General features: G+C 66.0%; 2 protein-coding genes across 2 annotated transcripts; both read left to right on the top strand.

The window, feature by feature from the left end:
- Positions 1-6: 6 nt before the first annotated feature.
- Positions 7-2,300, top strand: ZNF574 (zinc finger protein 574). Its single transcript, XM_068999374.1, has 3 exons — positions 7-1,271; positions 1,429-1,953; positions 2,274-2,300. The coding sequence occupies exons 1-3, from the start codon at positions 21-23 to the stop codon at positions 2,298-2,300; spliced, it is 1,803 nt and encodes a 600-aa protein (XP_068855475.1). The 5' UTR covers positions 7-20.
- Positions 2,301-5,503: 3,203 nt separating this feature from the next.
- On the top strand, positions 5,504-16,368 carry GRIK5 (glutamate ionotropic receptor kainate type subunit 5). Its single transcript, XM_068999373.1, is given in 22 exon segments — positions 5,504-5,594; positions 6,137-6,168; positions 6,309-6,474; positions 6,642-6,739; positions 7,326-7,364; positions 7,366-7,492; positions 8,272-8,450; positions 9,179-9,232; positions 9,668-9,829; positions 10,239-10,391; positions 10,764-10,868; positions 11,297-11,404; positions 11,952-12,146; positions 12,547-12,660; positions 12,742-12,851; positions 13,296-13,478; positions 13,788-13,953; positions 14,471-14,696; positions 14,810-14,938; positions 15,354-15,475; positions 15,928-16,100; positions 16,212-16,368. Coding segments are annotated over 22 exon segments (2,889 nt in total).
- The last annotated feature ends 380 nt before the right edge of the window (positions 16,369-16,748 follow it).

Genomic DNA, 16,748 nt, shown 5'->3' with positions numbered 1-16,748 from the left:
ACACGCCGCTGGAGTGCGGGATGTGCCCCAAGTCGTTCCCCAGCGCGGCGGCGCTGGCGCGGCACCAGCGCTTCGTGCACCGGCTGGAGCGGCGGCACCGCTGCGGCGCCTGCGGGAAGATGTTCAAGAAATCCTCGCACCTGCGCAACCACGCCCGCACCCACACCGGGGAGCGCCCGTTCCCGTGCCGGGAGTGCGGCAAAACCTTCAACTCGCAGGCCAACCTGCTGCGGCACCACCTGACGCACACCGGCGAGCGGCCGCACGAGTGCCCCGAGTGCCACAAGCGCTTCGCCCAGACCTCGACGCTGCGGCAGCACCTGCAGGTGCACCTGCGCAAGTTCCCGCACCGCTGCCCCGAGTGCGGGCTGCGCTTCCACCGCCCGCACCGCCTGCTGCTGCACCGCTCCCACCACACCGGCGAGTACCCCTACAAGTGCTCCCAGTGTCCCCGCAGCTTCCTGCTGCGCCGGCTGCTGGACGTGCACCTGCTCGGCCACTCCGGCCGCGAGCCGCAGGTGTGCGGCGGCTGCGGGGCGGCGTTCCCCGGCGCGGCCGCGCTGCGGGAGCACCGCTGCGGCAACGCCGGCTGGAAGTTCGAGTGCGGGGTGTGCGGGAAGAAGGCGGGCACGGCCGCGCGGCTGCGGGCGCACGAGAGGATCCACGGCGCCAGAACGACCGGAGGGGCCCCGGCCGCCCCCGAGGTCGCTCCCGGTGCATCCCCGGCGTTCCCGGCGCGCCGGAGCGGCGCCAAGAATTTGGAATGCGGGGACTGCAAGAAGCTGTTCAGCACCGAGACGTCGCTGCAGGTGCACCGGCGCATCCACACCGGCGAGCGGCCGTACCCGTGCCCGGAGTGCGGCAAGGCCTTCCGCCAGTCCACGCACCTCAAGGACCACCTGCGGCTGCACACGGGCGAGCGGCCGTTCCGCTGCCCGGACTGCGGCAAGAGCTTCGCCATCGCCGTGCGCCTGGCCGAGCACCGGCGCATCCACACCGGAGAGCGGCCCTACGGCTGCCAGGAGTGCGGCAAGGCCTACCGCTCCTTCTCCAACCTCTGGAAGCACCGCAAGATGCACCGGGAGGCGGCCGGGAAGAGGGAGGGGAGAGCTGAGGAAGGGGCTGGGGTGGGGTCGGGGGTGTCGGTCCATGGGGAGACCCTCGGGGTGGGAGCGGGAGCTTCCGGGGAGGTGCTGGTGGTGGGATCGGGGTCCTCAGTCCCTGGGGAGAGCCTGGTCGGGGTCCCGGAGGCGTCCGGGGAGAGCCTTGGGGTGAGAGCAGAAACATCCAGGGAGACCCTGGTGGTGGGATCGGGGTCCTTGGTCCGTGGGGAGACCCTGGTGGTGGGATCGGGGGTCCTTGGTCCATGGGGAGACCCTGGTGGGGATCTCGGAGACGTCCGGGGGGAGAGCCTTGGGGTGGGAGCAGGAGCTGCCACGGAGGTTCTGGTGGTGGGATCGGGGGTCCTCGGTGCCTGGGGAGACCCTCGGGGTGGGGTCGGGACCCTCCATCCAAGGGCAGACCCTGGTGGGGATCGCGGAGCCTTCCGGGGAGGCTCTTGTGGGATCGGGACCCTCCATCCATGGGGAGACCCTGACCGGGATCCTGGACACGTCCAAGGAGACCCTCGGGGTGGGGTTGGGACCCTCCATCCAAGGACAGACCCTGGTGGGGATCTCGGAGGCGTCCGGGGAGGGCCTTGGGGTGGGATCGGGATCTTCCAGGGAGGTTCTGGTGGTGGGATCGGGGTCCTCGGTGCCTGGGGAGACCCTCGGGGTGGGGTCGGGACCCTCCATCCAAGGGCAGACCCTGGTGGGGATCCCGGACCCGTCCCAGGACACCCTGCTGGTGGCACCGGGGGTGACCGGGGACATCCTGGTGGTGGCACCGGGGCCCTCCATCCCTGCGGAGACCCCGGCCGGGATCTCGGAGCCGCCCGGGGAGACCCTCGGGGTGGGATCGGAACCCCCAGTCCATGAGGAGACCCCATCCATGGAGACCCCAACCGGAATTTCGGACCCTCAGAGCCCCGGACATTCCCTGGACGGGATTCCAGAACCTTCCAAGGAGCCCCCGGCTGGGATTCCAGACCCCCAGAGCCCCAGGGAGCCCCTCGGGATGGTCCCAGACCCCCCCAGGGACCCCCAGAGCCTCGGGGAGCCCCTCGGGATGGTCCCAGACCCCCCCAGGGACCCCCCAGAGCCTCGGGGAGCCCCTCGGGATGGTCCCAGACCCCCCCAGGGACCCCCAGAGCCCCGGACAGCCCCTCCCAGACCCCCCCGGGACCCCCGTCCCCATAGAAGGGCTGGAACCGGAGCCCCCCAGGGACCCCCCGGGATCTCCAGGGGGGGCTCAGCCCCAACTGGGGGCTCCAGGACCCCCCTGAGGTCATGAGCGACCCCAAATTTTGGTCCTGGGGGGGGGAGGTTCTCACCCCCCATTTTGGGGTCCCTGGAGTCGCCACTCCCCCAAATTCCCACAACCCTCCCCCCCCCGGGTGTTCCCGGTGTTTTCCTGTCCCTCCCCTCCCCCCCGTTTAATTTTGGGGGGAGGTCTCAATGCCCCAATTCGGGGGGGGGGGGGGGTGTGGGGGGTGTGGGCTGGGGGGGTGGGGCAGTTCCCTGAATCATTAAAAAAGAGAGAAAATGGCTCAAAATTGTGTTTTGAGGAGGGGGGAGGGGCCGTGGCGGGAGGGCAGAGACCCCCGGGGGGTGGGGGGGGTTGGGGTTGACCACGCCCACGGCTGTCAATCACCGCGGGTGTGGCCACGCCCACGGCTGTCAATCACCGCGGTGTGGCCACGCCCACGGCTGTCAATCACCGCGGTGTGGCCACGCCCATGGCTGTCAATCACAGCGCTACCGTCCAAGCCCCGCCCCTCGCTCCCCCATTGGTTCATCCTTCCTGGCCACGCCCCCCGCCTCTCATTGGCCGCCCCCGCCCCCTCAGCCTCTCCGGCCCCGCCCCCTCACCCAAGCCCCGCCCCCGGACGCTCCCACGCTGAGGGGGGGGGGATCGCCCCCCCCCCGACCCCCCCCAAAAATCCCCCCGGCCCGAACCACTCTGGGGGGGGCTGGGGGGGGGGTCCCGTGAGCGGAGAACGAGGGGGGGGGGGTCCCACGCCCCCCCCCATCCCCTTTAAAACCCCCCCACCCCCCCCCCTTTCCCGGGGGGGGCCCCGGGACCGGCCCCCCCCCCCCCCGCCTCCCCTCGCCGCCGTCGGAGCCGCGAGCAGCGAGACCGGGGGGGCCCCCGGGCCCTGCCCCCCCCCCGCGCCCCCCCCCCCGCCGCCGCACCGGGCGCACGAGACGCGGCTCGGCCCCCCCCGAGCCCCCCCCCCCCCGGGCCGGGGGGGCTGCGGCGGCCGCGCGGCCTCGTGAGTACCGGGGGGCACCGGGAGGGGGGGAGGGCACCGGGATTTGGGGGGGGGTTACACAGGGACGCGCCTCCGTTCGAGCCCCCCCGGCCCGCTGCAGCCGCCCCCCCCCCCCCCCCCCGGTACCGGAACCGGGATCGGGATCGGGAGGCTGGATTCGGATCGGGACCCGGGAATGGCCCCCCCCGGACCGGGATCGGGACCGGGATCCAGCCCCAGGCGCGGAGCCCCCGCTACCGGATTCGGCACCGGCTCCAGCCCCCGGTTCCAGCCCCGGTTCCAGCCCCGGTCCCGGTCCCGGCCCGGAGCCGCCGTTCCGGCCCCCGCTGCCGGTACCGGATCCGCCCCCGGGCCCGCTCCCGGTGCCGTCCCCGCGGTCCAGCCCCGGCTCCCGCTGCCGGTACCGGATCCATCTCCGGGATCCGCCGCCACCGGCGGTGCCGGGATCCCTCCGCGCTGCCCGGGACCGGTACCGGGCCCCCATCCGCGATCCCGGTTCCCATCCCCGGTACCGGAGCCGCCGTTCCGGGGGGTCGCGATCCAGCCCCGATCCCGGTCCCGGTCCGGTTTTCCGGTGCCGGGGTCCAGCCCGCGGTCCGGCTCCATTCCCGATCCCGGATTCCGGATCCATCCACCGTCCCCGGGCTCCGTCCTCGCTCCCGGTACCGACCCCGGCCCCCGCTCCCGACCCCCGGATCCATTCCTGGTCCCGGATCCGTTCCCGGTCCGATTCCCGGCACCGGGGCCAATCCCGCGTCCACAGCTCCAGTCCCGGTCCCGGGTCCGGTTCCGGATCCGTTCCCGCTCCTGGGTCCCGTTCCCCGTTCTCATTCCCGGATCCATTCCCGATCCCGGGATCCTTCCTCCGCTCCCGGTTCCGATTCCCAGTCCCGGATCCATTCCCAGCCCCGATTCCGGTCCCGGATCCATTCCGGGCCCGGATTCCCGTTCCCGGTTCCCGGTCCCGGATTCCCGTTCCCGATCCCATTCCCGGTTCCGATTCCGGTCCCGGATCCATTCCCGGCCCCAATTCCCGATCCCGGGATCCCTCCTTCGTTCCTGGATCCATTCCCAGTTCCCGGTCCCGGTTCCCGTTCCCGGTTCCGATCGCGGTCCCGGATCCGTTCCCGGCCCCAATTCCCGGTTCCCGTTCCCGGTTCCGATCCGTTCCCGGTTCCGATCCAATCCCGGTTCCATTCCCGGTTCCCCCCTCCCCCCATTTCGGGCCCCCCCCGGGGATTTTTGGGACCCCCCGGGTATTTTTTTTTGGGGGGGGGGGGGTCGCGGCTCTGGGGGGGGCGGGGGCGGCCTTGGGGGGGGGGGTCCCGGCTGGGGGGGGAGGGGCGGGTGGGGGAGGGGGCGCCCCCGGTCCCCCCCCCCCCGTTGCCAAGGCAACGGCAGCATCCGCGGAGCCGGGGCCGTTGCCTGGCAACGGTTACCGGGACACGGGAAATGGGGCGGGGGGACCCCCCCCAAGGACCCCCCACGAATCTTGGGACCCCCCCCAACTCGGGGACCCTCAAATCCCGAAATTCCCCCCCAAAACCGGGATAATGGGGGAGACAATGGGGCGGGAGAAGACCCCGGGACCCCACAACCCCCAAAACCGGGACACCCCCAGGGATTTGAGGGGGGGGTCCCGGGGTGATCCGGGGATATTTTGGGGGGCGTCCCGGGGGGTATTTGGGGTTACTTGGGAGGGGTTATTTTGGGGAGGGGTCCCGGGGTTACTTTTGGGGGGTCCCGATGTTATTCTCGGGGGAGTCTCGGGGTTATTTTGGGGTTATTTTGGGGAGGGGTCCCGGGGTTACTTTTGGGGGGTCCCGATGTTATTCTCGGGGGAGTCTCGGGGTTATTTGGGGTTATTTTGGGGGATGTCCCGGGGTTATTTGGGGGTACCATTTTGGAGAGGGGGTCCCGGGGTTATTTTGGGGAGGGGGTGCCAGGGTTCTTTGAGGCAGTCCCGGGGTTATTTGGGGGGGGGGTCCCGCCGTTACTTAGGGCGGGGGGGGGTCCCGCTGTTATTTTGGGGGGGGGGTCCCAGTGCTCCCCCCCGGCTCTGTCACCGACCGGGGGTCGCAGGCGGCGGTGCCGCGGCCGGAGCCCCCCCCCCATGAGGAGGGGACGATGCCGCCCCCCGCCCCCCCCGCGCTGCTGCTGCTGCTCGTGGCGGCCGCCGCCCCCCGGGGCCCCCCCGGCCCGGCCGCGCTGCGCATGGGTGAGGATGGGGGGGCTCGGGGGGGCCTGGGGGCTTTGGGGGGGTCGGGGGGGGTCCGGGCGGCTCTCGGAGTTTTGGGGTCTGGGGGTGTTTGGGGGTTTCGGGGATTTGGGGGGGGGCTTTGGGGGTCTGAGGGTCACAGGGGTCGGGGGGGGGTTTGGGGTCGCAGAGTTTGGGGGCCCTGGGGGACTCTGGGGGGGGTCTCAGGGGTCACGGGGGGGTGGGGCCTGGGGGCGTTTGGGGTCACGGGGGTCTTGTGGGGTTTGGGGGGTCACGAGAGGAGAGAGGGGTTTGGGATCGGGGGGTTTGGGGGCTGGGTGGTCAAAGGGGGGTCACAGGGGGTCGTGGAAGTGGAATTTGGGGGGGTCTGGGGCGGTCACGGGGGTCGGGGGCCTCTGGGAGATTTGGGGGTCTCGGGGGGGGGGTTCTGGGGTTGGTTTTGGGGCTTTCTGGGGGTTTTGGGGGGTTTTTTAGGGCCTGGGGGTTGTTCGGGGTGGCCGATCCGATGGTCACCCCCCCGTGGCCCCCCCGTGCCCCCCCAGCCGCCATCCTGGACGAGCGGGGGCGCTCTGGGGTTGATTGGGGAGGGGGGTCTCTATGGGATTTGGGGGGTTTTCGATGGGATTTTGGGGGATTTTTTTGCGATCCTGGGGGGGGGGGGGGTTGGGTCTGGGGGTTTCCGGGGGTGCCTGACCCGATGGTGCCCCCCCCCAGCCGCCATCCTGGACGAGCGGGGGGGGCTGCGGGCGGGGGGAGCGCCTGGCGCTGGCGCTGGCCCGAGAGCGCGTCAATGGCCCGGGGGGGGGACGCCCCCCCGCGCGCCTCGAGGTCGATGTGTTCGAGCTGGGCCGCGACAACCAGTACGAGACCACCGACACCAGTAAGGGACTGGGAGCCACTGGGAGGGGCATTGGGAAGGGACTGGGAGGGACTGGGATGGACTGGGAGGGACTGGGAGGGACTGGGGAGGGGGCACCGACACCAGTAAGGGACTGGGGGGGACTGGGAGGGTTTGGGGGGGTCCCTGTGACGCCCCCTCCCCCCCAGTGTGTCAGATCCTGCCCAAGGGCGTGGTCTCGGTGCTGGGTCCGGCCGCCAGCCCGGCCGCTGCGGCCACGGTCAGTCACATCTGCGGGGAGAAGGAGGTGAGCGGCCCCAAAAAACACCCCGGGACCCGCCAAAAACCCCGAAACCACCCCAAAATCCACCGCGGGACTCCCAAAAACCCCGAAATCACCACCCGAAACCCCCCAAAACCCACCCGGGACCCCCCAAAACCCCTCAAAACCAGCCCCAAAAACCCCGAAATCACCACCCAAAAACCCACCCGGGACCCCTCAAAACCAGCCCTGAAACCCCCGAAATCCACCTCGAGACCCCCAAACCCCCGAAATCCCCCTCAAATCCACCCCAAAATCCACCTCGGGACTCCCAAAAACCCTGAAATCACCACCCAAAACCCACCCGGGACCCCCCAAACCAGCCCCAAAACCCCCGAAATCCACCTCGAGACCCCCAAAACCCCAAAACCACCCCAAAATCCCCCTCGGGAGCCCCAAAAAGCCCCAGTCCCCGATGCCCCCCGACGTCCCCACCGCCCCCAGCCCCCGCACATCCGCGTGGCCCCGAGGATGCCCCATAGACCCCAGACCCAAATGAGCCCCCCGGCCCTGCGTGACCCCCAAAACCCCCCGATGTCCCCGGTGCCCTGAGTGTCCCCGCTGTCCCCAGATCCCGCACATCCGCGTGGGCCCCGAGGACGCCCCCCGGCCCCCCCCTGCTCCGCTTGGCCGCCCTCAGCCTCTACCCCAGCAACGAGGACGTGGCGCAGGCGCTGGGGGGGCTCCTGCGCAGCCTCCGCGCCCCCCCGGCCTCCCTCATCTGCGCCCAGGCCGAGTGTAGGGACCGGGGGGGGGGATTTATTGGGGTCTGGGGGGGGATTTATGGGGGTTTGGGGGAGATTTGGGGCGGTTTTGGGGTGGTTTGAGTGGGATACTGGGGGGTTATTGGGGGTTTGGGGGGGTTTTGGGGGGCTCCTGTGCAGCCTCCGCGCCCCCCCCGCCTCCCTCATCTGCACCCAGGAAGAGCGCAGGGACTGGGGGAGGGGTTTGGGGGGGATTTATTGGGGTTTTGGGGTGGTTTTGGGGTGGTTTGGGGAAATTTGGGGGCGATTTGCGGACGATACGTGGAAAATCTGTGGGGGTTTATTGGGGGGTTTGAGAGGGTCTGGGGGGGGGGATTCAAGGGGATTTGGGGGGGGATTTATTGGGGTCCAGGAGTATTTGAGGAGGTTTGGGGGGAATTCGGGGGTGTTTGGGGAGGGTTTTGGGGATTTAAGGGGTTTGGGGGGGAATTAAAGGATTTTGAGGGGGAAACTGAGGGTCCCAGGGTGGGATTTGGGGATCCGGGCCCGGATTTAAGGATTGCAATGGGATGTTGTGACCCTGGCTCTGGATTTTGGAGTCCTGGGGATGGATTTTTGGCATCCCGGGCTGGGATTTTGTGGTCCTAGAGCCGCATTTAAGGATCCTAGGGAGATTTGATGCCCCCGGGGCTGCATTTGGCGGTCTCGGGGCCAGATTTTGGGGCGCCGGAGCCGGATTTAAGGATCGTGATGGGATTTTCTGCCCCGAGCTCTGGACTTTGGGGTGCCCTGACTTCCCCCCCGGCCCCCCAGGCCTGCTGCGGCTGGAGGAGCTGGTGCGGCAGTTCCTGATCTCCCGCGAGGCGCTCTCGGTGCGGGTCCTGGACGCGGAGCAGGACCCGACGCCGCTGCTGAAGGAGATCCGCGACGACAAAGTGCCCACGATCATCATCGACGGCAGCGCCGCCACCGCGGGCGTCGTGCTGGCCAAGGTGGGACGGGCGTTTCTGGGGAGATTTTAAGCGATTTGAGGGGGTCTTGGGGAGATTTGGGGAGATTTTAGGGGATTTGAGGGGGTTTGGGGGAGATTTGGGGAGATTTTAGGGGATTTGAGGGGGTTTGGGGGAGATTTGGGGAGATTTTAGGGGATTTGAGGGGGTTTGGGGGAGATTTCGGGGAGTTTTGGGGTGGGTTCGGGGTGTTTCGGGGGCTGGAGCTGTGGGGCTTTTGGGGAGGGTCTGGAGGGTCTTGGGGGTCTTGAGGGGTTGTGGGATTTAGGGGATTTTGGGGGGTCTTGGGGAGGTTTGGGGAGATTTTAGGGGATTTGAGGGGGTTTGGGCGAGATTTCGGGGAGTTTTGGGGTGGGTTGGGGGCGTTTCGGGGGCTGGAGCTGGGGGGGTTTTGGGAGGGGTGTCAGGGGTCGGGGAGGGTCTGGAGGGTCTTGGGGGTCTTGAGGGGTTGGGGGGATTTGGGGGGATTTTGGGGGGTCTTGGGGAGATTTGGGGTGAATTTGGGGGATTTGGGGCGGTTTTGTGGCGATTTTTGGGTGTTCCGGAGGGGTTGGAGGGGCTGGGAATGGGGGGTTTAGGGGGATTTTGGGGTCCCGGGGGTCTGGGGTGGTTGTGGGATGGGGTTTGGGGGGAACTGGGGGGGGTTGGGGTGAATTTGGGGGAATTTTGAGGGGATTTGGGGGGGTCATACCTACCCTGGTCTCCTCCAGGCCTCGGAGCTGGGGATGACCTCGACGTTCTACAAATATATCCTGACCACCATGGTGAGAGTGACCCCTGAGTGACCCCTGAGTGACCCCTGAGTGACCTCACTGGCCACTGGGTAGCCCCAATAACCCAGTGACCACCCAATGACCCTCGATGTTCCCGAATGAACTTCACTGACCCCAAATGACCCCAATGACCCTTAATGGTCCCCAAATGACCCCAAATGACCCCAATGACCCTTAATGGTCCCCAAATGACCCCAAATGACCCCAAATGACCCCAAATGACCCCAATGACCCTTAATGGTCCCCAAATGACCCCAAATGACCCCCCGATGACCCCAGGACTTCCCACTGCTCCGGCTGGACTCACTGCTGGCCGCTCCAGCCGCTCTGACCACAACGATCCCTTGACCTTCCATGACCACCCAATGACCCCAAATTACCCCAAAATGACCCCAAAATGACCCTGTGACCCCCCGATGACCCCAGGACTTCCCGCTGCTCCGGCTGGACTCGCTGCCGGACGCTCCGGCCACCGTCCTGGGCTTCTCCATGTTCAACACGAGCCACCGCTTCTACCCCGAGTTCGTGCGGAGCCTCAACATGTCCTGGCGCGAGAGCTGCGAGCTCGGGCCCTACCCCGGCCCCGCGGTGAGGGGGGACCCCAAAACCCCTGGGCACCCCCAAAAACCCCAGGGGGACTCTGGACATTTTTGGAGGGAAAAGCCCCAAAAATGGGGGAGAACTTTAAGCCTTGAGGAAACCCAAAGTTTGAGGGGTCTGGAGGGAGGGGGGGATTTGGGGGCTGAGACGACCCCAAAACTCGGTGGAGATTCCAAAAACCTTGAAGGGACCCCAAAAAACTTGAAGAGACCCCAAAAACCTTGAAGAGACCCCAAAAATCTTGAGAGGAATCCCAAAAACTTGAGGGAAACTCAACATCCTGGAGAACCCAAATCCTCGGGCGTTTCTGGGGTGGGGATTTGGGGGCTGAGGTGACCCCAAAACCTCATGGGGGACCCCAAAAAAAACCCCAAAAACCCCCAAATCCCCCCCGCAGCTGTCGGCGGCGCTGCTCTTTGACGCCGTCCACGTGGTGGTCGGGGCCGTGCGGGAGCTGAACCGGAGCCAGGAGATCGGGGGCCGCCCCCTGGCCTGCGCCGCGCCCGGGATCTGGCCCCACGGCACCAGCCTCATGAACTACCTCCGCATGGTGAGACGACCCCAAAATCCCAGCGGGAACCCCCAAAAAACTGGGGAGATTTAGGGAAAAAAAACCCCGGGGGGAATAGTGAAAAGTTGGGGGGAAACAGGTGGGTGGGAGGAGAGGGGGATTTGGGGGTCTTGGGAAACCCCAAAAATGGGAGGGACCCTAAGATTTTGGGAGGGACCCCGAAAGTCCCAGGGGGATCCCAAAAAGTTTGGGGGGGGGGACCCTGAAAACCTGGGGCGATGGAAAAAAGTGGGGGAAATCCTGATTTTTGGGGTGCTCCCGGTGGATTTTTGGGGTTTCTGGGTGTTTCCTGATGGATTTTTGTGTTTCCCAATGGATTTTTGGGATGGATTTTGGGGATTTTGGGGGCAGGTGGAGTACGACGGGCTGACGGGGCGCGTGGAGTTCAACAGCAAAGGGCAGCGCACCAATTACAGCCTGAGGGTGCTGGAGAAGGGCCGGGACGGACACCGGGAGGTGGGACAGCCCCTGAGTGACCCCTGAGTGACCCCTGAGTGACCCTGAGTGACCCCTGAGTGACCTTTAGTGACCCACGGGACCCACAGGACCCCTGAAAGCCCCACAGAGACTCAGAGTGACCTCAGAGTGACCCTCAGTGACCCCTGAGTGAACCCTGCGTGACCCTCAGTGACCCCCTCAATGACCCCTGAGTGACCCAGATTGGCCCAAAGTGACCCCCAGAGTGACCCTGAGACTCCTGGAATGATCCCCAGAGTGACCCGTGGGACCCCTGGGACCCCCAGAATGACCCTCAGCAGCCCCAGAGTGACCCCCAGTGACCCTGGGAACCCCCAGAGTGACCCCCAGGACCCCAAAATGGCCATGCCCCGAAATCACCACAGCCCCAAGTGGCCATGCCCCTGATGCTGTGGCCACGCCCCCAGGTGGGGGTGTGGTTCTCCAACCGGACACTGGCCATGGACGAGGCCACACTGGCCCTCAACGCCTCGGACAGCCTGGCCAACAAGACCCTCATCATCACCACCATCCTGGTCAGCACTGGGAGGGACTGGGAGGGGATTGGGGGGCACTGGGGGGGGACTGGGGGGACTGGGGAGGACTGGGGGGTACCGGTTCCCATTGGGGTCTCCATTTGGGATCTCCATTGGGTTCCCCATTGGGTCCCGTTGAGTTCCCCATGGAATTCCCCACTGGATCCCCCATTGGATCCCATTAATTCCCCACTGGATCCCATTGAGTTCCCCATGGAATTCTCCACTGGATCCCCCATTGGATCCCACTGAGTTCCCCACTAGATCCCATTGATTCCCCATTGGATCCCATTGATTCCCCATTGGATCCCATTGAGTTCCCCATGGAATTCCCCAATGTCCCCCACCCCCCTGACCATTCCCAGTGTCCCCGCCCCGCTGACCATTCCCAGTGTCCCCTGCCCCGCTGACCATTCCCAGTGTCCCCCACCCCGCTGACCATTCCCAGTGTCCCCCGCCCTGCTGACCATTCCCAGTGTCCCCCGCCCCGCTGACCATTCCCAGTGTCCCCCGCCCCGCTGACCGCTGCCGTGTCCCCGCCCCGCAGGAGAACCCCTACGTGATGCGGGTGGGGGGTGCGGGCGGCCCCGAGCGCTACGAGGGTTTCTGCGTGGACATGCTGCGGGAGCTCGCCGCGCTCCTCAAGTTCCGCTTCCACATCAAACTGGTGGAGGACGGGCTCTACGGGGCCCCCGAGCCCAACGGCTCCTGGACCGGCATGGTGGGCGAGCTCATCAACCGGGTACGCGCGGCAGGGGCGGGACCAGGGGAGGGGAGAAGTCCTGGGGGGAGTGGCAGAGCTGGGAAAATCCCGCTGGGAAAATCCAGTTGGGAAGGTCCCATTTAGGAACAGGGAACCCCCCAAACCCCAGAAGAGAACCCCAAACCCTTGGTGGACCCCAAACCCTTGGTGAACCCCAAACCCTTGGTGGACCCCAAACTTTGGTGGACCCAAAACCCTTGGTGGACACCGAAAACCCTTGGTGGACCCCAAACCCTTGGTGGACCCCAAACTTTGGTGGACCTCAAACCCCTATCACCTCTAAGGGGTCTCTGGGGTGACCCCCTGACGCCGGGACCTTTTTGGGGTGGCCGGAGGAGAGTCAACCCCATCTGACCGCACGATTTTTGGGGTCCCCCAGAAAGCCGACCTGGCTGTGGCCGCCTTCACCATCACGGCTGAGCGGGAGAAGGTCATCGACTTCTCCAAGCCCTTCATGACTTTGGGGATCAGCATCCTCTACCGGGTCCACATGGTACGGGGATGGGGTTTTTGGGGTGGTTTTGGGGTTTTGGGGTCCACCAAGGGTTTGGGGTCTCACGCCGTGTCCCCCCAGGGCCGCAAGCCGGGGTATTTCTCCTTCCTAGACCCCTTCTCACCGGCTGTGTGGCTTTTCATGCTCCTGGCCTACCTGGCCGTCAGCTGCGTCCTCTTCCTGGCCGCCAGGTGAGGGGGGGGACACCCCAAAAAATGGGGTCTCGGGTTTGGGAGGGAAGGGCGCCCCAAAAAATGGCCCTGAAAAAGGGAGGGAGGAGTCGCAGGGAGGAGCCAAAAACGAGCTGCCAAATCCAGGGAAAACCCCCCCAAAAAAAGCTCCCAAAAGGCTCAAAAGTGATCCCCAAAGTTCTAGGGACACACCAAAATAGGGCCTGGAATTGGGGGTGCACCCCACGAGGCCCCACCCATTTTGGGGTGCCCGGGGGGGGGGCTCTCAGAGGAATTTGGGGAGGGGGTCCCAGAGGGATTTGCAGGGTCCTGGAAGGGATGGGGATGTCCCAGATGGGTTTGGGGTGCCCCCGAAAAGAACAGGGAAACCCCTGAGCCCCCCTACGAGGTCGCCCCCATTTTGAGGTGCCATGGGGGGGTCCCAACCTCCCGCTCCCCACCCAGGCTGAGCCCGTACGAGTGGTACAACCCGCACCCGTGCCTGCGCGAGCGGCCCGGACTGGTGGGACTGGTGGAGAACCAGTACACGCTGGGGAACAGCCTCTGGTTCCCGGTGGGCGGCTTCCTGCAGCAGGGGGCCGAGGTGCTGCCCCGCGCCCTCTCCACCCGCTGCGTCAGCGGCGTCTGGTCAGGCCCGGGGGGCATTTTTGGGGGAATTTGGAGGGGTTTGGGGGGAATTTGGAGGGGTTGGGGTAGGGCTGGGGGAGGGTTGAGGGGAGTTTGGGAGGGATTTGAGGGAGTTTGGGGGATTTGGAGGGATTATGGGGGTGTGAGGGGATTTTGGGGGGTTTGGGGGCAGGTTTGGGGTGATTTTTGTGGGGTTCAAGGGGCTGTTCTGGGGGGCGGTTTGGGGGCTGTTTGAGGGGTGGGTTTGGGAGTCTCTTCCTGGCCAGCTGTGCCCCCCCGGGCTGAGCGGGCGCGGCACCGTCCCGGTAGGTGGGCGTTCACCCTCATCATCATCTCGTCGTACACGGCCAACCTGGCGGCGTTCCTGACCGTGCAGCGCATGGAGGTGCCCGTGGAGTCGGCCGACGACCTCGCCGACCAGACCAACATCGAGTACGGCACCATCCATGCCGGCTCCACCATGACCTTCTTCCAGGTCAGGGGCTGGGGAAAATGATCAATCAATGAATCAATCTAATCGATCAATCAATCAATTCAATCCACTCAATCAACTAAATCAATCAATCAATCAACCCAACCAACAAATCAATCAACCCCACCCAGTTAACCCAACAAGTCAGTCCACCAACCCAATCAATCAACTCAACCAGTGGGTCAACCCAACCAGTAGATCAACCCAACCAATCAACCCAATCAATCAACCCAATCAATCAACCCAATCATTCAATCAACCCAACCAATCAATCAATCCAATCAACCAAGCCAATCAATCAACCCAACCCAACCTGGGCCATCCCAACCCAACTTGGTCAACCCAACCCAACTCAACCCAACTTGGTCAACTCAACCCAACCCAACCCAACCCAACCTGGACCAACCCAGCCCAACCCAACCAAAGCCAACCCATCCCCCTCAACTCCACCCCCCCAGCCCCCCTCCCCCCAAGCCCCCGCAGCCCCCCCAAGCCCGTCTCCCCCCACCACCCCCGCCAGAACTCGCGCTACCAGACGTACCAGCGGATGTGGAACTACATGCACTCCAAGCAGCCCAGCGTCTTCGTCAAGAGCACGGAGGAAGGGATCGCGCGCGTCCTCAACTCCAAGTACGCCTTCCTGCTGGAGTCCACCATGAACGAGTACCACCGGCGCCACAACTGCAACCTCACACAGATCGGGGGGCTGCTGGACACCAAGGGCTACGGCATCGGGATGCCGCTGGGTACCGCGGGGTGCTGGGGCGGGCCTGGGGGCAGGGCCAGGGCTGGGGTGGGATTCCCACCCCTGGAAAAGCAGGTGGGACCCCCCCGTGTCATGTCGTTCCCTCCCCCCCAGGGTCGCCATTCCGCGATGAGATCACGTTGGCCATCCTGCAGCTGCAGGAGAACAACCGGCTGGAGATCCTCAAGAGGAAGTGGTGGGAAGGGGGGCACTGCCCCAAGGAGGAGGACCACCGCGCCAAAGGTGGGGGACTGAAGGGGACTGTGGGTTGGGTTGAGTGGGGTTGGGTTGGATTGGGTTGGATTGACTGAGTTTGGTTGACCCGGGTTGGGTTGGGTTGGGTTGGGTTGACCAAGTTGAGTTGAGTTGGGTTGAGTTGGGTTGAGTTGAGTTGGGTTGAGTTGAGTTGAGTTGGGTTGGGTTGGGTTTAGTTGTGTTGGGTTGAGTTGAGTTGGGTCGAGTTGAGTTGAGTTGTGTTGGGTTGAGTTGTGTTGGGTTGAGTTGGGTTGAGTTGAGTTGAGTTGTGTTGGATTGAGTTGAGTTGAGTTGAGTTGTGTTGGGTTGAGTTGGGTTGAGTTGAGTTGAGTTGTGTTGGGTTGAGTTGGGTTGAGTTGAGTTGGGTTGAGTTGTGCCGGGTGTTGCCCCCCACGTCCCCCAGGGCTGGGCATGGAGAACATCGGCGGCATCTTCGTGGTGCTGGTCTGTGGTCTGGTCGTGGCCATCCTGGTGGCTGTCATGGAGTTCGTGTGGTCAACGCGGCGCTCGGCTGAGACCGAGGAGGTGGGGGAGGGTCTGGGGGGGTCACTCCGAGGGTCTGGGGGGGGTCCAGGTTGGGGGAAATGGGTGGGGGGTGGGGGGAGGATCTGGGGGAATTTGGGGTTGGGGGGAATTTGGGGGAGTTTGGGGGGGGAATTTGGGGTGGGGTCTTGGGGTTTTGAGGAGGATTTAGGGTGGGGGATTTTTGTGAGGGGTCCCCATGGAATTGGGGGGGTCCTGGAGGGGTTTGGGGTGACCGAGGAGGGTCCCAGATGGATTTGGGGGGTCCCAGAGGGATTTGGTGTTTAGGGAGACCCCAGAAGATTTTTAGGGGATTTTTAGGAACCGGGGAGATTCCTGCCCAAACCACCCCGGGGGGGAGGGGATCACCCATTTGAGGGGGGGTCTGCTTGACCTCAGCCCCTCCCCAAAACCCCAAAACCACCCCAAAATCCCCTAAATTCACCCCAAAACAGATCTCGCTGTGCTCGGAGATGCTGCGGGAGCTGCGCCGGGCTGTGTCCTGCAGCCGCCGCCCCCGCGCGCGCCGCCGCCGCCGCCCCCCCAAATTGGGGGGGGGGAGGGGTCCCCACGGCCCCCCCCCATCACGGGGGGGGTCCCACCCTGCGCGAGATGCGCTTCAGCAACGGCAAACTCTACTCGGGGGGTGGGGGAGGAGTCGGGGGGGGTCACCCCGAGGTGGGGGTGGGGGCGGGGGTCGCGCCCCCCCCCCTGCACCCACGTGCGCGTCTGCCCCGAGTGTCGCCGCATCCAAGCGCTGCGCGCGACCCCCCCCGCGCCCCCCCGAGGGGGGCGGGGGCGGTGGGGGAGGGGGAGGGATCGCGCCCCCCCCCACCCCCCAGCCCCTCCCGCACCCCGCCCCCACCGCCGAGGGGGGGTCGCGCCAACCGGAGTGACCCCCCCCCGCCCCTCCCCCCCCGCCTTGTACGCCGTGCGTACGGCGGGAACTGGGGGGAGGGGGCTTCGGGGGAGGGGCACCGGAGTAAAGACCCCTCCCCCCCATTTTGATTTACCCCGACCCCCCCCCAAATTTGACGCCCCCGACTCCCCCCTAAAATTGCGCTGTGCCTTCCCGGGGGGGGGGGAGGGGGTGAGGAGCGCCCCTCCCCCCCTCCTCTGCCCGCCCCTCCCCCCGCCCCCTCCCCCCCAGACCGTGCCTGGAAGGGTTGGGGGAGGGGACCCCCCCACATTAAAGGGGGAGACCCCGACCCCTCCCCCTAGCAGGCGCGGGGGGGGCTCGGACGTGGGGAATGGGGGTGGGGGAGGGGCGGGGGAG

Source organism: Aphelocoma coerulescens, unplaced genomic scaffold (genome assembly GCF_041296385.1).
Source record: "Aphelocoma coerulescens isolate FSJ_1873_10779 unplaced genomic scaffold, UR_Acoe_1.0 HiC_scaffold_348, whole genome shotgun sequence".
NCBI lineage: Eukaryota > Metazoa > Chordata > Aves > Passeriformes > Corvidae > Aphelocoma > Aphelocoma coerulescens.
Note: the sequence above shows the minus strand (reverse complement) of the source record. Positions and strands in the feature narration are given on the sequence as shown.